The sequence below is a fragment of the Neolamprologus brichardi genome, chromosome 8, assembly GCF_056152115.1.
Source record: "Neolamprologus brichardi isolate AB-2024 chromosome 8, ASM5615211v1, whole genome shotgun sequence".
Classification (NCBI taxonomy): domain Eukaryota; kingdom Metazoa; phylum Chordata; class Actinopteri; order Cichliformes; family Cichlidae; genus Neolamprologus; species Neolamprologus brichardi.
In genome coordinates this window covers 7,720,420-7,741,374 of record NC_142111.1, presented here as the reverse complement: position 1 = coordinate 7,741,374, position 20,955 = coordinate 7,720,420, and the positions used below count along the sequence as shown (strand labels likewise).

Genomic DNA, 20,955 nt, shown 5'->3' with positions numbered 1-20,955 from the left:
AGCTACTTTTTATAAGAAGTTTATTACTTTACATTTTAAAGGTTTGATCATTTAAAAGAGTGCATAAGATCATGGATCTTGGTGTTTAAACACACCTGTAATGTAGTTACTATAATACTACTAATTGTAAACAACGTGTGTATGTCTGTAGTATTTATCTATATATAGTGTTTACCTATAGTTTATATAAACAACTATTAACAAAGTAACTTAACATTTAAGTGAATTTTGTTAAAGATGTTTACAGTAAGATAAAAGTACATAGGCATAAAAATTTTAACATTTACAGGATATCAGAAAATGTCACAGTAACAGAGAAGTATAAACAAAAACAAGTCTAAGGTATGAAGTGATTTACAACTGGACTCCTTCGGTGGTACCAGCTGAGCTGGATATGACGGGTTTGCCTGGAGACTCCTGGGGTTGCTGCATGATGTCTGAGGATTCAGTCTTAGGCCTTTTCTGAAATATTTAAATATTGTTGTGTAAGATTTTATTTCATTTTAAGCGTGAGAAATCCAAGATTTGTTTAGATTATTATTATGTGGCAGAATTAATAAGGATTAATCCATGGACAACAAAACAGTTTTCAAGGTATTTTATTAGCATTTTTTCAGATATTATAGGATACTATACACGTTTGCCACTAAATACCTTTTTAAAATGAACTATATAATTAACGTCAGAGATTCCTGTGTTGTAATGATTTATTATATTTGAAAAATAGAGGCTATGCTCTGAGACATTCATGCACTATATTGCCATTTGCAGCTACAACAGCTTCTTCTCTTCTGAGAATGCTTTCCACCAGGTTTAGAAGTGTGTTCATGGGAATCTTTATCTGTGATGGCCTGGCGCGCAGTCTCCGCTCTAATTCATCCCAAAAGTGTTCTATTGGGTTGAGGCCATTCTAGAAGCTTAATCTTAGCCTGCCTTATCTATTTCAAACGTAGTTTCTGATGTTTACAATCATCATCCTGTTAAACACCTGTGTCCAAAATTCAGTTGTCTGGCAGTTGACTTGAGGTGAAGTTGAAGACTTTTGAGGTAGTCACCCTTTTTGATTATTCCACCTACTTTTTATGTACTGAAACCACTGGTAGTAATATAGAACTGGAGCATGATGGTACCACCACCATGCTTAACAGCTGTCAGTGTTTTCAGGTTTCAAAAGGCCATAAATCAACAATTTTACAACCCATCTGGTTAAGAAATGATTTAAAAAGTTTAATAAGTCAGGATGCCGTAAGTCGGGGAAAACCCCGCCAGAACACCATATTTTATGCCAGCGAGTGCCTTTTTGAACGCCTCCTTCTGAGTGGTGGGAAAAATGGTGTTTTTGGAGCACTGAGCATGCTTTTTCCAGCGCTCAGTGACAGCTCTGACAGCGTTTTCTTAAATTATGCAGGGCCCTACCCATGGTTTTCTCATCCACTTAATTTAAATTCCATGATGAATTGGTGTAGTCTGCACTTCTTCTTTTCCAGGTGATTAAAGTTGAACTTAAGTGGATGAGAAAACAATGGGTAGGGCCCTGCATAATTTAAGAAAGCACCATCGCTGCTGTCACTCATAAACGTTGAGCAGCTGTGTGATGTACAAAGTGGCATTCAATGACTCAGAAGAAGAGGTTCAAAACTCCACTTACTAGCGTGGAGTTTTCACCAACTTTTACAGTGTCCTGACTTAATAAATGTTGATTTTTCCATTGTTTCTTAAATGATTTGTAAATGTTTATTACTTCCTGTAATGACTACCCACTAACCAATTTTCCCTCATCTGAGGGTGACAGTTGCCATTTGAGTGGTGATTTGCCATCAAAGCTGACAGATACCAAATGCACCAGCAAGGTTGTCTATTAACTGGTTCACAGCAAAGGATGATGGGGCAGGAAAGGGATCTGTATAACAGGAAAATGATGTCCTCTTATCAAGAACCTGCTGAGCAGCTTATGCCCACTGTTCCAGCTTATATGAAGGAGTTGGGGTGTTACTGGAATAATCTTTAGACCACATAGTTCTCATCTAGGTTCATTTTGGACTGGAGGTTACCACTGGCGGTTTTGGGTTCTGCTGAGGCCCCAGTGGTGGAGCAGCTGGTGGCATATCACTTCCACCCAAACTTATGTTCTATACTAGGTAAGACAGAGCATTTCACCGCCTCCATGTACCAGAATGTTTACAAGTCAGCAGCCCAGTCCAAACAGAACCTTAATGAGGTCACCTTTGTCTCAGCTTATTACACTGATCTGTTTCAGGACACGTGCCATCGTTTCCCACTGTGAGATACTGTGAGTGAGGTTTAAAAGAGAACAACTGGTTATCAGCGTGATCCCGGTTTCAAAACCAGATCTTCTTATTGCTGAATACCTGCATGTTTGTGGGCTCTCTAAGTCTATTCACATGTAGCAACACTACCTCTTTGCTTTCCTCCAACGCTTGCACGACAGCTGCCACCACCAGGTTTGCCAGAACAAAGTGAACCATGACCACAAAGGTGGCGAAGCAGATTGGCGAGGCCCACCACAGGTAGCTGGGACAGGCTTTATCATTGGGACGGCATGGGCGTAATGTGTCCTTTAGAGACACAGAGCAGGTATAAATGAACCATAAAACCCTGACTGGAGATTCAAGTGTTGATTATTCCTTACATACAGGTTTTGGACTTCACTGTTTAAAAGACAACATGTGCAGAGTTTGTGTGCATGGGTGAATGAGTACAAGCATACCTTCAAAATGTCACTCCAGTTGTCCCCTGTGCACACTTTGTACAGTGTGAGCAGCGCCATCCCGAAGTTCTTAAAGTTAGCGTACTGATTTATGCCTTCACACGGATAGTCTGGGGTGCATTCTGACAACACACACACACACAGACAGTGATTTTTCTGCACTGCCTCCTTGATAAATGCAATAATTCAGTTTAGCACATTTCTAACAACCTCAGTTGACCAAACTGCTGTACAAGTTACGCAAATATCTCCCTTCCTTGTTTTTCTACTTAACAACGTAGATACAGTGCAAATAAAATAAATAATCTATCAGGTTCCTTTGCATCATGCACAATACATTTATGTGTGTGTGACTGTTATGATAGTAGTTTGACTGACCGAGGTTGCCAAAGAGCTCCACTCCCAGTGCAGCGTAGATGAAAAAGAAGAACATAAAGAGCAGACAGAGGTTTCCAACCTGGAACCAAAATGCCTGTGAAATCCTCTTTGAAGATTTGAATGTATATATTTATATATCCTACGTTTGGTTTGTTTTAAAGACTTCTAAGCATGGAAAGTAAAATCAGCTGGTCTTAGTGAGTTTATTCTGGGTGTTTACCTGTGACAGTGTCTTAGTAATGGTTCTCAGCAGAACTCTGATCTTCTTGGCCTTCAGCACTGAAAAGGGAAACAAGTGTTGTCTTCAAAGTGTTTGTAGATGTGTAGAACACACAAATGCCTTAGTAATAAAAAAGATCTCATATTGTCAAGTGTGTGTTTGTATGTGTGTACCTTGTGCTAGTCTGAGCACTCTAGTGACGCTCAGGATGCTGGGATTAATGGGAAGACGGTGTTCCATATTCATCTCGGTGAAAATGATAACGATGAAGGAAACCAAGACTATAGCGATGTCCAGCATATTCCAACTAAAGACGCACACACATCATGCAGTCAATCAGGCCTTTACAAAACCCAACAAACCACGTAAGTTAAATTCTTGGCATAACTGTGTTACCTGTTTTTTATGAACCTCAGTACGCCAAACGCCACAACCTTTAGCATGATTTCCAGGACCAGGAGGACAGTGAACACATAGAAGGAGTACTCTATCATCTGATCTACATACTGAACACACACACATGCATTTCGATCATAGATACATGTCCATTTTTTGAAAGGATTATGTGTGTGTGTGTGTGTGTGTAGGTGTGTGTGTGCATTTGCATTACCAAAGGCTGATTATAGTGTTCCAAAGCCATCAACACGACATTAATGAAGACGACTACTGTCATGAATAACTCAAGGAATCTGCTGGTACTCAGGTCATAGATACGGCGACGCAAGAGGGAGTAGTGCCTGAAATAATTCTCCTCTCTACCTGGAAGAGACATGTACACATGTAAGGGTACAGGTATTTAAACATTCACTAACACCTACACTCTGATAGGTGCATCGAGAGGAAGTCTCAAAGTTCAGTATCTTGCCCAACGATGCTTTATTTTCATCACCTTTACGTTTATCCCGTGAGTTTCCTCCTCTCTGCAGTGATTGTTTTTGCTGCTGCTGGCACACGTGGAAGGTCTCCACCATGACGCCGATAAACATGTCGAGGAGGAAAAAGCTCATCACCATGAAGGAGATGAAATAAATGAGCATCCATTCGTTATAGTTCTTCACAGGCTGAAAAAGAAACACAAGAGGAAAGTCTGTGAGAAATTTAAGAACTAAATAATCGGACTTTAATAATCGTTCTATAGTCACATTAGACTTGAGTGAGTGAAGGACTGGAAACATGTAAAAGAAGCGCTCAGAGAGCAAACCTCTGTCAGGGCACCTCACTCTGTGGGAGGTATTTACTTGTAATAGTAACAGTAATAGTATTGTATTTTGTATATATTCATTGTTTTCTTTGTTATTTTTAAATGTATTGTAAAAAAGTTTGGAGTGCAGTGAAAATATTGCAATACAAATATTGCAGAGGTCATGTGACATGATATTTTAATTTTTTGTATGGTACTTTCTATATGTTGACAACACACACCACAGTTTTAGGAACTGTAGTCTCTAAGTTACAGTGTTTTGACCTTTAAATTATTGAGGTGACCTTGAAGACCTTGGTGGACGTCAAATTTTCAAATTTTTATAGATCATGACATCACCAGGTCTTAAAATGACATAAATATATCCTCAGATGAACAAAAGCACATCAAGCATTAGTCTGTGTTACTATTAATTTACAAAAACTAAACAAAAATGTAAAAATAGTATGTGAAAAACTAAGGGCACCCTTACTGCTTCTACAGGAATTTGTCGATGTTTTTTTATTATGTCCTTCAGACCTTCATTTATTTCCTGGATCCTAAGAACTCAGTTAGCAAACCCATGAAACTTGCTTGAAAAACAAAAAAAGTCCATTCAAACCATGAACTTAGTTACATCATCCCATATAATCACAATCCTTTTACTTCATAATGTGTGTTAGCAACAATGTAAAACATACATTAAAATACTGGTAGCAAAACTACCTGTTGATCTACTCCCACAGCATCCAGTCCATCATACATGATGTTCATCCAGCCGTCCTTAGAGTACATCACAAACAAGGCTATCAGAGCCTGAATAAGAAACACAGAAACAGCTGTTAAGTTGACATACATTTATTTTCCGGGTGCCAATATTAATAGAACATTAATATTAACAAGTCACAGTCTCCTTTGGAGGTCTGGGTTTTAAACTCAGCCACAGAGGGCGCCACATGCCACTGTACTCATTGTACCTATCCCAACCTCAGATAAAAGGAGAGGGTTAACTGTTAACAGTGGCTACAGTGTTGTTGACCAACAGAGCCAGTGGAAACCATGCTACTGTTAGCCGAAGACAAAGTAGGACGAGAGAGGGAAGGTTGATCTAGAGGTGTACTTAAATATGAAACTTGATTTAGAGACAAAGGTAGAGATGGAAGGCCGAGATGATTTGGACATGTGTAGAGGGGGGAATGTGGACATAATGGACAAGTTGTGTTAAATATGGAGCTGTTGATCGTTTCTATACTTGTACTTAACAACAATGTGGAACTAGTCCGTACCTGAGGAAAGTTGTCAAAGTTGTACTCCTTCCGAACCCACGTATAATTAGCAGAGAGACATTCGGCCTTATTGGTGATGTTTGAAGTGTTTTCACCCTCACAGTAGAAGAACTTTCCTTTAAACAGCTACAGCGTGAGTGTGAAATAAAGACAGAGGCAGAGGGTTTATTTCGATGTCAGGTTATCACACTGTTGATGCCAAAAGGAGTACACACTCTTAGGTGTTAACTGTGAATGTTTGGCTAAAAGCTAACAAGGAGTCATGCTGTAATTTTGTTCAAAAAGTGTGTGTGTGTGTGTGTGTGTGTTTGGGAGGGGGTGGGGGCTAACCTGAACCCCAAGGATCCCAAAGAAAAAGAAGAGGAAACAGCAAATCAGGACAATGTTCCCAATTGGTTTAGCAGAGGCAATAAGAGCTTTGACAGCCAGCTTCAGTTTTGGGGTTTGCTTGATCATCCTGGGACACACAAACATATATGTATGTATTAACGCCAGCACATCTACACACTGACATACACAGAGAAAAGTAAGACAAATCTCAAATGAGGTGCTGCATATGACAACAAACATCTATTTACACTGCGTGTGTGTACACACGGTACCTCAGCGTGTGAAGTGTTCTTAGCAGCCGAAAAACTTTGAGGATGCTGAGCATGTTCTTTTTGTCAGAAGTGACAAAAGTGATAATAAAGTTGGTTAAGGACAGAATCACCAAAAAGCCGTCCATGAGATTCCAGAATGACCGGCAGTAGCTGCCCTTCCCGATCACCAAGCCAAGAGCTATAACCTTGTGTTAAAGCAATAAATCAACAGTATAAATTCAAAACATCCCTGATTCCCACAGCTGAAAGTACTCACAATCTGAGGTTGAAAATGTTTGATCAAAACTGAAGAACGTTATTTTGAAAAAAATAAATAAAAGCAAATCTGGTGTTTACCTTAATAACCATCTCGATCAGGAAGACGGCAGTAAAAACAGAACAGGATGCATTCAGGATCAAGCGTTCCTTTAGAGCAGAGCGACATTCACTTGTAACCTACACGTGTTTTCTTTTAGAAACATGCGCTCACTTGACACTTCATTAGGTATACTAAAGAAGTTTCACACATTACGTGCAAGTGTGAAAACCTCTACAGAAGCAAAAGTATTGTCCGTTTGCTGGTCTGGGGAGTTCGAGTGAGTGTTAACACAATGCCACAATCTTCTCAGGAGCAAGTTCGCCCCAAAGTCAGACTGTGCAAGACTCAAAGAAAATAATCCAAGAGCTACACCTCAGACTCTACAGGCTAAATCTTTTTATGTTTTTTTACACGACTGCACAGAGGCTTGAAGTGTTCATCACCCAGCTTGGCAGCATGTAACTCCACACAGATGCCACATCTGAAATGTGTCTATATATTGGTGCTTCTCTGAGTGAGTATATCTGTAACTGCTCCAGAGGTGGGTCTCACCATGCTTTTAGGGTTAATGCTGGGCCTCTCCATAGCAATGGTGACACAGTTCAGCAGAATGAAGAAGAAAATCACATGGTCAAACACCTTGTGAGACATCAAACGCTGGCAAAATCTACGCAACCTAAAACAAACACCGACACTTTAATTACAGTCGTTTAAGAACGAAACAAACACAATTAAGGTCAGAAAAACATGAGGCTTGAAATGTCCCGAGGATTCCTCTCACTGTTCTGTAAAACCATTTGAATATTTTAGATAACTAATTTTAAACTTAGGTATGTGTATGCACAAATTCACCTTTCATGGAATATACAGGTAAAATATGTATATGTTTGAATCCAGTTGGTCCTCAGAAGTGTAGAATTTTATACTTTTACCTTTATTTCTATAAAATGTTGATTGTCTTACAAGGTCAAGGAAATCAGGGAGAACCTGTGCAGTTCATAACAAACAGGACATGGACAGTAAATACACTATTCAGGTGCCGTCATTAGGACTTTGTCTCTCCAGCTAAACATGCTGCTGTTAGCCCTCTGGGGCCACTTTCATCATACTGTAAGCATGGTTATTTTATTAGCTTCAATCTATTTTCATGGTGTAGGACTTATTTGCATCAAAGTGCCATTAACGTGTGAATGATCTGAATGTGCTGCCGTGTTCGGTGACTCCAGAGGGTTAATGCCAGCAACAGATAGGACTGGTTGCCAGAGCAGTGATGGCGGATTAAATACAATTTAAATGACTGTTGATTTGTATCCAAGTAAATTACAGATGTGTGGAGCCGCACAGGAAAAGTCTTTCTAAGTTCTAAGTAACTATTAACTAGTTTAGTGGACCTGAATGAGCTTCAGTGTTAAGGAAATCTCAGCTAGTAAAAACGTAAAAGTCAGCGGAGCTCTGTCCAGTCAAACGTAATAAAGTAAAGACTAAAAAATCTCATGAAACTAAGTATGAAGTGTGTGTCCCTTGTTGTGTGTGAATCACTTACCTGTTCTGTGGAGACAGCATGTACAATGACCAGTCTTTATGCTGTTGGCACCACAGCAGCACTTTCTGAATCCTATTCAAAAATCTCTGCAGGAGTCAACGGTCACACATCGGTCACTCCTCTTTATCCAAAGCATAAATAAAATACTGAAAAAAAGCCAAACTAGACCTTAAAAACAATCATTTTTATACTTACAGTGAAACTGTTGTTTTTTGTCTGTGTGGAGGGAATCTCAGAGGCTGAGGCACTCCCATTGGATCTGCTGGGCTCAGTGGCAGGAACAGAATATTCTCCTGTGATTGTTCTGGGGCCCTGGAATAACATGAGCAAAGGTGAGTGGCAGTGTGAATGTTTGAACAAAGGCACCTTCAGCCAGTTGCTGGATTTATAAATCAGCAAATAGCAAAGTCAAATTAAAAGCCTTTTCAGTACCTCCTCAAGGGAGCTTTCTGCCTCACATGCCAGGCTGGGACAGCGAGAGGAGTCTTGATGAATGTTTTCACTGGGCTGTCAGAAGGTACATCAGGAAACAGAGATCGGCAGCGGTGTGTGTGCACACACACACCTTTAATGTTATCGTAACTTAACATTAAACTCAAGAAAACTGAAACAGTTCTTACCCTGGCTTGGAAGCTGTCAACCCCTATGCCCACCAGTACATTAAGAAGAACAATTTTTCCAAACACAATGATGGCAATAAAGTAGATGGCTGCCCACGGGGAGGTGGCAGCGACGGCATTATAAAGCACCACGTTCCAGTCGTCCTGAGTCAGAATCTAGATAGATTAACAAAGCTTTCATTCTTTGTGGCACAGATTCAACAAGGTGCTGGAAATCCAGCTTGGAGATTTTGGTCCATATTGACATGAGAGCATCACGTGGCCAGAGGGGCAGATATGGCAGCCTCGCTTCTGTCTGTCTGCCCCAAGGCAGCTGTGGCTACAACTCTGGTTTGCCTGCACCAGTGAATGTGAGAGTGAATGAATAGTGGAATTGTAAAGCGCTTTCGTTGCCTAGAAAAGCGCTATATAAATGCAATCCATTATTATCACATAGTTGCTGCAGATTTGTCAGCTGTACATCAATGACATTGATGACATTCCCCCACATCCTACACTACAGCCTCATTTTCATTGAGTTTTCTATGTTCTTGAATATTTAGAAGTTCTTTGATAATATGTAGTAGAGCTGGGCGATAGAACGATAACGATATGTATTGCGAAATAACTTTTTCTCGATAGAAAAGTTAAACTATTGCGACAGACCTCATCTCTCTTGTCCTCTTAAAAAAAAAAAGAAAAAAAAAGAACAGCCAATCCAAATTAAGTAGCGCAGAGCCGAACCAATCACAGCCGCAGCGCCACGTCAGGTGACTTGTTACGTACAGCACAAGTGCCAAGCCGCACATGTGTATTTGTTTGGGAAGCAGCCAGCCGCCGTGCCGCCCGGGTAATGGAGGAAATGAGTGCGCCGACTAGAGAAAAATCAACCGAGAGCGTGACCGAAGGTTACCGAAGAGAAAACAGATGATGGTTCCAATTCCGGAGAGATTGTCGAACGGAAGAGCCAGAGACGTTCCGTAGTGTGAAGGTATTTCGGCTATTTCAAGTCTGACAAACAGAGTAGCATGCACTGTAAATTGTGCCGAAAGCAAATCTGGAAATACAATAAATCGCTTTCTGACTGAAAGCGCTAATTCGTCATTCGGCTTTTGTCAGACTAAAGTAACTGTTAAAACTGTTTGAAAAGCTAAGCTGTACAACAAGGAGAGATTGAGAATTTCCTTTTAGTTCTCAGTTTATTTGATATTGACAAAAGTTAGTCAATTTTGTCTGTTCTTCTGTAAAACAAACTAAGATTAATTTTTAGAATTAATATTTTGTTTCTAAGTGGAATTGATAATTTAGTAGTCTTTTTTGTTTGTTCTATTTTGAAACTTAAACGCTTTAGTGGCTGCCTTTTGTGTAGTTTGCAATATTTGTCTTTATTTATCTGAAAAAGTCTCATGTTCCTTAAGTACATCTACACTGTTGAACTTATCATGGGAAATAAATATTTAAATCAAAACAAGCTGCTGATTATTTCACATTTTACTTGTGAGCAACAGCACATTTAAATCTTACAAATATAGTTATTTGGCTTATATCGTGATATATATCGTTATCGCCTGAAATGAAAAAAACATATTGTGATATGAAAAAATCTTATATCGCCCAGCTCTAATATGTAGTATAATAAAAGATTATCTATTAACACATAGCACATCATTTTCCATGCATAAAGACTCCGGCCATACACTCACTAGACACTTTATTATGTACATATTGTTAGTACCAGGGTGAACTCCCTTTTGCTTTTACTTCATGGCAAATATTCAGGGTTTTTTTAATATAGCACCAAATCACAACAACAGTTGACTCTGTAACATAGACCCTACAATAAGAAACCTCAACAATCAGATGGCCCTCCCTGAAAGCAAGCACTTGACTAGAGTGGAGAGGAAAAACCTCCTTTAGACAGGAAGAAACCTCCACCAGAACCGGGCTTAGAGGGGGCAGCTATCTGCTGCAACCAGTTGAACGTGAGGTGAGGGAAAAAGAACAATCAACAAGGTGGTGGAAACATTTCGGCTGCACATCGACGATGTAAATCTCCTGATCCCCCACATCCCGGAGGTTTTCTATTGATGGTGACACATGTTCCTAATAAAGTGCCCATTGAGTGTACATGACAATAAAACAACACACATCCCAAAGACAAAACCTCACCTGGAACACAGTGACCATGGACCACAGCAGGCTGTCAAAGTTTTTTCGATCATCAACGGTTTCATTATATATTGACCTGAAGTGAAATTTGCATCCAAATAGGTGCATGCCCACAATGCTGCAAACAAACAGCAAGCTGCAGTGAGAATCACATGTATGTAAATATGGCATCTGAAGGGTGACAGAAAATATAACAACTAAATCAGAAACTGTATTTAAAGAAGCATACAGTCATTTTGAAGCCTCAACTTGTGCAAATTCTTAAATATATTTATTTATTCATCAAGTTTTTTTAAAATTGTAACTAGTAGCTCTGACTTTGGAGCGAAGGACACTGCATGCTCATATGTAAATCACTTGGCAGGCGCAAAGTATCAGTGCATTAAAATCATTTTTCCCCATCATTTTCATAATAACTTTTACTTTTCATAATTTATAAAATTAGCACCACAATGTATTAAGAATTTTAAATTTTTAAATGTCTCTATCAGGAGATTATTTACTGATGCGAGCAGGCTCACTCACAGACCCATAAACTTCCAAAAAACCTTGAAGTTGGAGGAGTCGCCCCCTGGTGGCTGTTAGGCAGAATGTAATTTAAAGGAACTTTGGTATTGGCTTTACTTTTCAGTCCAGTAAACAACGTCGATCGTTTATATACAGTCTATGAATATAACATCTTAGAGCTCACAAATGTTTACACCGAGACTCTTGGTGTGTGGATACATACCTAAAAATGAAAATGACAAACAGCATTAACCAGCACAGAGTGGATGCCACTCCAATCGTCCTCTTCAGCACCAGCAGTTGCCTCTTCAGGTACGGGAGGAAGTGAAACACCCTCACGAAGCGCAGCACATGAAATGCTCGAACAACTGACAGCTTGCCCTCAGCTTTGGAGCCTAATTCCCATAAACTGAAAACCACAAACAAACACGTTAACGTGCAGCTCTGTCAGACCACTTTGTCCACAATGACTAATAACCGTATGCTGAGATCATGTTTTATTATACTGATATCATTAGTCTGACCTGTTGGAAATACATCTAACATGATACAAACACTAGGATGTGGCTTCAGAAATATTTATATGAAAAATAAAAATGACAAAAGTAAGAAGAGCGAGAATAAAGTTACATTTATTTAAACTTGAGAAATCCCTGAAGAAACAAAGAAATGTTTGTGAATGTGACGCAATAAAACAATAAGCAAAGTTTCAAAGTCAAAGGATAAAGGTTTATACCTGGTGAGAACAACCACAAAGTTGAAGATGTTGTCAAGGTCCGCAAAGTACATCCACGAGAGGGCGATCAACTTTATTATCATCTCCACCACAAATATAATGGTAATAATTATGTTACTGACAATTAATACTCGCGTCAACTCCTGAGGCTGCAGGAGGAGAAAATGGAAATAAATAAGAAAACAGAATCACACACAGACAAGAGAAATAAGAATCATTTAAATGCATGAACGTAAGGGAAGAGTCATCATTAGATGCAAAAGTAAATATAGATTTTTTTAATGAAGCCTCTTATCTCTTCTTACTCTTAATCTAACAGTTAGCGCAAGCTTCTTATATCACTGAGATCAAATTTATGTGATAAATAATCGCAAACATGTCTCACCTGGTTGTAGTGCTCTATCGCCATGGTAACAATAGTGATGAAAATAGCCATAATGATGATTTGCTTAAAGAGTTTAGTGTTGATAAGAATGTTAAACTTTTCCTTGAAACGGATCCAGACCTGATGCTGGAAGATGAGACAGTTGGTTAGGCGAATCACAAACAGCTATTGTGACTGATGTTACTGCACCCAGTTGCAAACTGGTCTTACCAGTGTGGGTTTGACATGTGTTGAGCTCTTGATGGGATGCACCCTGTTATGATGTAAACACACAGCACGTGAAAAATTGTTCATAGCTAACAAAAGGACCTCATTGACCTAAGCTGTGACCTATGTTCTTCTAGTACTTTCTGTATTCTTTTTTTTTAAATATTTCTTCTTTTTACTTCCATTTGTAAAGAAAGCTCAACTTTTTTTTTTTTACCTAGCCTGAAATGAGTAATACTTTTAAAACTACATACCTGACACAGTCTTACATACTTTTACACCCTGTAAACTACAAATCTGACCTCAAACACAACAAAGTCTAGATTTTAAAGCCACAGTACTTTTCTTACCTGGTGGTCATCATCTTCAGGAAGGAAACAAACTTCCTGAAGAGATTTTTAAAAGACAGAGGACCAGCATGCTGCTCTGTTGTGACTCTTGCGAAGTTCTCCGAGAACTGGGTTGCAATGATGACTGTACACACATTCATTATGATAAAGGAGCCAATCTAGTTGAGGAGATGAAGAATAAGCTATAGAGTTTCTGGGGAAATTGCACAACCAACTATGAAGGGTTGATGTCCGATTTAGTGGTTTTGGTTTCCAGACAGGCACGTCAATACTTGTTATTGAATACATAATAAAAATGATTTAACAGGTGTGGGTACTTACAATAGTGACAAGTATGAAAAACACAAAACTCCAGAAGGAACAAGAGTCCATAACATAATACATGATATTGGTCCATCCTTCAAGTGTCACAACCTGGGAGCAGAGAGACATAAATACTATCCCTCTACATTACAGATGGCAAAACAGCAGGCAGATGAACAGATAAACTGCACTACATGCCAAAGAAAATGCATTTGTTTTATGAATTTTGAATCTTTGAGTGAACTGCCATACAGAGGTCGACATAATCCAGATGTTTTTTTGTGCCTATCAACAATTTCTTACCTGGAAAATGGTTATCCAGGCATAGACGATGTTATCAAAGTTAATAACTCCCAAGTCAGGGTTGTGGTCCCCAGCACGGCATACATTGTAGTACACGTTCCAGTTTACACATTGGCCGGCTTGGATCGGCTCGTCTGCTGCCAGTGTGCAGATTTTGCCATGCTCCTGATAGGGCGGCACATCACTGCAAAAGCGTCCTCCACCCTTGTCGTCAGGTGAACAGATGAACAAGGATTGTCCACCAAAGATGGGCACAAAGTATGGACTCAGGGACACGTTATACATTCTAGATAGAAACAGATAACAATGTGCACATATTATGTAAAACAATCATTTAAATATAGTCAATCATTTCAGTGTTGTATGTATGAGAAGCTGCTGTATATGGCAACCCCTCCCTGAGCCTGGCTCTGCCAGATGTTTCTTTCTGTAAAAATGTTTTTTTTCTGTCCCACAGTCACCTGGTACTTGCTCATGTCAGATGTTGAGGTTTTCTGTCTAATATTGTAGGGTTTTTGCAATGCCATGAAAATGTATGCCCCTTCCCGATTTGTTCATTTTTTGCATATTTGTTACACTTACTATTAGACAAAAATGACCACAGTGAATAAAGAACACAGTTTTAAATGAGGATTGAACTTATTAAAGGGAAAGTTAACCAAACCTACCTGGGCCTGTGTGAAAAAGTACATTTATCTACCTCCCATGTACAGCCAATTTAGCACCACAAACGAACCGAACATGCACGTGTGTGTTTGACTGTTTGAGGAAGCCGGAGCAGCAGAGAAAACCCAAAGACAGAACAGGTAGAACAAACTCCATAGACTATAGCACCTGACTGCATGCTGAGGTGGCAATTCAGCCATTTGATTCATGTTACAGCTGATCATGAGTGAATGAACATGGTGCAATGAAAGTCCTTTTAGAAGTATATTTTTCCAAACACTTACATTTACTTAAATTTACTTGAGTAGGGTTAGGGGTTGCCATTTCAGCATGCAGCCAAGTTCTATAGTCCTGCTAATGACCTACTAATTTTATTCAGGTGTGTTGCAACAGGGACACATGAAAAAGTTATATGACACCGGCTCTCGAGGACTGGAGTTTGAGACCCCTGCTCTCTCCCCTCCTGTTTTGTGGACTTGGAGAAGGCATTTGACGGCGTCCTTTTGAGTATCCTGTGGGGGTACTTTGAGCGTATAGGACTTCTCCAAAGGGTGGCTTCTTCCTTAAAGATAGATTGAGGAGTTCACTAGTAGAGCCATTAGTCCTCCACATCGAAAGCAGCCAGATGAGATGGTTCAGGCATCTGACTGGAATGCCTCCTGGGTGAGGTGATCCAGGCAGTCCCCACCGGGAGGAGGTCCCGGGGTAGACCCAAGACAAACTGGAGAGATTACATCTGTCAGATGGTGTTCCACTGGATAAGCTGGGGTGTGGGAGGTTTGGGTTTTATGCTTAGGCTGTTGCACCCACGACCTTGCCCCCGATAGGCAGAAGAAAATCGATGGAAGGCATTTGATAAATGCAATACTTAAAGACATTATTTGCTATAGGCAGAGAGTTGGATTAATTAAATGGTTAAAGTTTGTTAGAAGCTTGTGCTGCCCAGAGAGAAAAGAAAAAACATGGAAGTCTTAGAAGAGAAGATGAAGCAGTTTACATACGTCAGGATGTCCTCGCCCAGGAAGCAGCGGTTGAGCAACTTCCCCGCCCACATCTGAACTCCAATGACTCCGAAGATGTGGATGACAAACGCGTAGAGGATGAGAACATTACCAAGCATGGGGGCCGTTTCAAGGAGTATTGTCACCAATATCCGCATACCTACACGAATGAGCAAGAAAATGGTAGCTTACATGAATAATAGTTAAACTCTCTCTGAAAACTTTAATTTGTTTTGTAAGTCTGGACTAAAACCCTTCTCCTTGGATCCAGCAGGTACTGTGTAATGGTATAGATCATAGTAAAAAGCTTAACAGAAACTCAATTACTGCATTCCATATGCTCGACAATGACCACACAACGAATCCATACACTGGGGGAAATAATTATTTGATCCCCTCCTGAAATTGTAAGTTTGCTCTCTGTGGTCTTATGGTGGTTTCATATTACTGGAGAGGGACAGAAAATCAACCAAACATCCGAAAGTGCCAAATTTCACTAATTTCTTATTACAGTTTGTGTTTTGAAAAGATTCCACAAAAAATGTCTCAGAATTTAATTACTTACATTACTTAGTGTGAAATCTTAAATATTTAAAAGATATTTTATTGACGTTGTATACTTCAGGGAGATTTGTCACAACGTTTACAATGCAGTGATGAAATATTACATTTCCCCTTTATAATCACATATAAATTAGCAAATATCTTTATTCACAGTATTCAGTTACAAATAAACAACCTGTGGAGCAAAATTCTTTGTTACTGTTGTTTAACTGGAGTGCTTCAACATTTTAAACTAAATCTGATTTTAACAAAGAAAAAACACTGCTACCCCTCAACCTCCCAGTAGACACACCTATGAATTCAATTACAAAATCCTACGTCGCCTTATTCTCGAATTATCGCAATCACAAGGTTTTCAGAAAACTTGAGCTTGAGGTCGAGGTCACTGAGATTTGAATTAGTCCAAGATTTTTAGTAAATACATCTATGATATCATAGGTGATGTACTGAAACTCATACATCACTTTGTACTTGAGTTATCAAATTCACAAACTTGGATGACCATGCCACATGCTTGCCTGCCTTTTAAAACTCTCCTTGTTTAGCCCTCCAGTCTAAACAATGTAGTGTACATTCAAAATAACCATACTAATCTAAATAATGACAATCATCAGGCCTCTGTTCTCTTCAAACTCTGTAAATATCAACTTACTTGGTACTCGGCTGATTAGTCTCACTGGCTTGATGGCATGAGATGCTTCTACGTGGAGATTAAAGAATCTAAACGTATAATCCATTAGCCTGAGGGGGCAGTTACAGACACAAACAAGAAGAAGAGCTTTACTTTCTTTCATTTATAAAAATAAGTGTGCCTTCCAATAATGTAAAACTGCATCTTTTTGGAGTTGCCCTGCAAAGGTTTTTAAACTGAAGCTAAATTCTAGAGACACGTAGATATAGACACATGGGGAAACCATTTGAATACAAGCGATCCACACAGGTGTGCACACGGGTGTTCACTGTTCGTAGACTTAAATCACACCTTTCTTGGCTGCTACTTCAAAGCACATTGTGCGCTGTCTGTCCTGCGTGCTGCACAACAACATTCAATATTTAGTATTTACTGCTGTTTACACTTAGCTAGATTAATGCGATGGTGTTGTGTTTAGTATATTGCTTTGTTGTTTTTTTTGCTTGTTTTCTCTTCTTTTTCTCTCAACAGGTGATCCCGGAGATATATATTTTTTTCCCCCTCTCTCACTGTCCCTCTCCCCTTCTGTTTTTCTTTTCCTTCCTCTTTCTTTCTCCCTTTCCTATCCCTCACTCATGTCTGTCCCGTCTGTAACAACTGAAAATAAAATAAAATAAATAATAAAAACAAAGGTCGATCAAATGGACCAATTCGGCAATGCCATGATGATCCATTTGGCAAAATAAATCCATTGGGTATCCTTGTTGGTCTTCAGACAACAATTCTGACAGCTAAAGAACCAAATGGGACAGGCAAAAAAAAAAAAAAAAAAAAGATATAGACACATGGATACTAACTCTGCAAAGATGATGAAAAGGTCAAACTTGTTCCAGTGGCTGCTCAGGTAGCTTCCTTTATGGCCGATGAATCCCAGGGCTATTGTCTTAATGAGCATTTCCATGATGAAGTAAAGAAAGACGAGAGAACCCAAAATCTGTATACAGAGAACGAAAAACATCATCGTATCAAATATCAAAACAAGGCAAGGCATACTGTTAACAGTAACAGTAGCACAGATATAACATACTATATCCAGATGCTGCATCTGAGCTTTTAAGGGGGTCTTGGGGTCAGGCTATGGGCTCTGATCCATTAATACAAGATTTTACTGTTTAATTTGACTTATTGCAATAAGTTACCTCCTCTTTAAGATGACATATTGTTAAGTGACTGTTCTGACAAAGTTAATGCTGACTTATGTCAGGTTAAGAAAAAAGAGATAACCATTTTAATTAAAGTCATTCAACAGAAATAGGTGAAAATGAAATACATGTTTGTCATTCAAAATTCTCTCTTTCTATGTTAAATCTGTTTTTGGCCACAAATAAGACAAACCAAAAAATCCTTTAAATGTTAGTAATCCTGTCAGTTTTTAAAGAAGAACATTTAAAAAGCAGCTGCAGAATTGAAATATTAAGTGTAGGACTACCACTGTTAGTATCATATATGGTACAAAAACTCACATTTTAAACTTAAAACCTGTCCTTGACAAAGCACTTTGGGATTTTTCAACGAGGACATCGTGAAGCCAAGAATCAAGATTACGCAAGCACATTATGGTACTAACAAATGAGAGAGTTTACAAAGTGTGTTATAAACTACAGCTTATCCTTAGTCTTTAAAGGGACAGTTCACGTGTTGTACGTTTGTATACTTTCTGTTGGGCCTGTTGTGCCATCTTCATCTAAATTGCTATGATTTGAAGTTCAGCTGTAGAAATATTAGCAAAATATTCATGATTCCCAAAATTTACATTTTTTTCTACAGAACTAGAACCAAACTAGACCAAAGATGATGAAGATGCATAATTTCTTCTGCACAGAGATAAGCATTGGACTAAAACATAAGCAGGTCTCTAGTAAACACTTCTAGTCTGCTAGTCTCTTCTTCTGACGCTCAGCTCATTATAACAACCTCTCGGGTGAAGCTCTCCTCTTCCACCTCTACACAAGGCTGGTACATGCCGTCATTCACGCAGCTGAGCAGGACCATCAGTATGGACAAATAATCCAACCATGTAGAAGAAGAAGAGGTTAAGGTCTAAACACATTCATAAAATTCATCAACAACAGATGAAGCTTTCATACTAAAAGTATTTTACGTGGACATATTGAGTGGTATACAAGAGAAAAAAAACCCATAAAAATAGATAAAAAGGTTTGAAATTGAGTTAATGACATTCTTACTTCATTCAGTACAGAAAGGATATGGGCCAGAGACTATTTTGAGGAACCATTTGCGGGGTCTACTCGTCTGCTTTAGTCTGAAGCACACAGGCGCCACCTCTGGGAAGGGAAGCTGCTCCTCTACAACGACGCCTCTACATCTCTCATGGATTTCATGCATAATGAAACCAGAACCGCATCTGAGAGAGGTCAGGAAAAAGGCGTAAAGAAAACCATGATATACAGATCTATTTGGAGAAACAACTTGCTGCATAATTTTTCAGAGTATGAAGAGCATGGCGAGGTGTTTTCTTGCATAAAAAAGTTAAGTAGTCCCACACTAATAGAGATGGCTTTATATGGATTTTTCTGTTAAATGTTTGGATACATTTCATTACACCTGTTCGACTGCTCCTTAAGTCAAATACTTAATCAGACAATCACATGGCAGCAACTCAGTGGATTTATTAATGCAAGCATGGTCAAGAATAACAGTGGGAATTTAAACTGATTATCATAATAGAGAACAAAGGGGATTTAAGTGATTTTGAATGTGGCTAATTGTTGACTCCAGAGGAGCTGGTCTGAGTATTTCAGAAACTGTTGCTCTCAAACATATCTGCAATCAGTTTCTGTCAAAGTGACTATATCATCCAGGTAAAAACTTCCATTGACACTAAAAATGTCTTGAAATGTATTTGAAGAAAGTTATAAAAAATGCCGAGTGTGCAGCAGAAATCCAGTGGCCAAAAGAATCTGTATTGATTATAATGTAGAATACAGAGTAGTTAAAATAGCGCACAGCTATTTGCAAGGATCCTTGCAAAACAGGTCAATCAGTCAAAATCAGAACCAGTATACTTTATTAATCCCAAAGGAAATTATGTGGGTTACATTTGCTCCAATACAGTAACAGAAACAGACTAGACTATTTAACAAAACAATATGTCGCAGATTTGCAAATTGAAGAAATAGCACAATATATACAAATCACTCAATAATAAATATCAAGGATTGACAAAGGTGATAATAAATAAATATCAAGAACATTGACAGGAATATTACCGAGTAGAAAAGTGTGCAAAAAGGGTGTAACTATTACAGTGTTTACAGTGTGTTAGATGGAGAATTCATTAATTATATTAATAATTGGAAATATAACAAAAATATTAGACAAATAATAATAAAACTAATAATCGCGCACACATAAAATCATAGGATTAATGTTTGGCATGACACCTGTACCAGTTACTGTGAAATGTAAAATAAGTGTAAAGTATCAACCTGGGTAATGATAGCTGAGTGTTAGCAACATGTCAGAACCAATGACATGTTGTCACATAAAGCTGTCAAATAAAGGTAAAAAATAAAATAAAATAAAAATTACTGTAGTTCTCACTGAAATTAATTGACAACTTTTGACAGTTTTAAGTTGTATGTCCGGAAGAGCAGTGACATTAATCTTAAGTGTACCTTATTTAGACGACATGCTAACATTTTAGTGACTTCGCGTTAGCCTAAAGCTACAGTCATTGGAAGCTACATGATGGGGCTGTTAGTATGACACTTAATAGGCGACACACAATCATAAACTTAGCTAGCTAACTAACTAGCCTCTTTTAAATAATAACTATAGGCACTGGAGATAAACATTTAACAGTTTGAAAACATGTTATCCTCAGGTTCAGCAGTAAACATACAATAGTAAAACTTGGAAAACTCTTTCCTAATTTAGCTCAATCAATCAGTCAATAAATCAATCAATCAATCACTCAAAAGAAAATCCAACAATGCTTTGAGGACATTTCTGTACCTGTACATTTCTGTGGTGCTAAATTGTACTGTAATTATGATACTACAATTTATTTTAAACAAATTTAAAACCACTTTATTACAATTAACTCTGAAAATGTTCATTTTTACATTTTCAAAAACACTTAAGTTACATTTTTCCCACAAACAGACTCACAGGTTTCTGATTGTGAATTCTCCTCTTCACCTTGACTTCGGCCAATCAAAGGTAAATGAGCCAAACTCTGACGTGAAGCTGTAACCAACAGCAACCATTCTGAAA

General features: G+C 38.6%; 1 protein-coding gene across 7 annotated transcripts; it reads right to left on the bottom strand.

Moving 5' to 3' along the window:
- Positions 1 to 3: 3 nt before the first annotated feature.
- LOC102799539 (voltage-dependent T-type calcium channel subunit alpha-1I-like) lies at positions 4 to 20,933 on the bottom strand. 7 transcript variants are annotated; one of them, XM_087845363.1, is made up of 33 exons: positions 20,851 to 20,933; positions 18,903 to 19,081; positions 18,631 to 18,694; positions 17,514 to 17,650; positions 16,678 to 16,766; positions 15,462 to 15,621; positions 13,795 to 14,080; positions 13,510 to 13,602; positions 13,189 to 13,346; positions 12,842 to 12,884; positions 12,632 to 12,757; positions 12,247 to 12,395; positions 11,734 to 11,919; positions 11,004 to 11,121; positions 8,856 to 9,011; positions 8,668 to 8,742; positions 8,431 to 8,547; positions 8,236 to 8,321; positions 7,245 to 7,368; positions 6,731 to 6,799; positions 6,395 to 6,579; positions 6,123 to 6,249; positions 5,793 to 5,918; positions 5,233 to 5,322; positions 4,216 to 4,387; positions 3,937 to 4,085; positions 3,723 to 3,832; positions 3,500 to 3,633; positions 3,327 to 3,385; positions 3,107 to 3,185; positions 2,729 to 2,850; positions 2,418 to 2,576; positions 4 to 462 (listed from the first exon to the last, which is right to left on the bottom strand). In XM_087845363.1, exons 2-33 carry the CDS (start codon positions 18,905 to 18,907, stop codon positions 355 to 357), a joined length of 3,861 nt encoding a protein of 1,286 aa, XP_087701489.1. In that variant the 5' UTR covers positions 18,908 to 19,081; positions 20,851 to 20,933; the 3' UTR covers positions 4 to 354. The 7 variants fall into 7 exon arrangements, with proteins under 7 accessions (XP_087701489.1, XP_087701487.1, XP_087701488.1 ...); XM_087845361.1 differs by having other exon boundaries at positions 18,631 to 18,734; positions 18,927 to 19,081; XM_087845362.1 differs by lacking the exon at positions 20,851 to 20,933 and adding an exon at positions 20,355 to 20,393 and having other exon boundaries at positions 18,631 to 18,734; positions 18,927 to 19,081.
- Between the last annotated feature and the right edge of the window lie 22 nt (positions 20,934 to 20,955).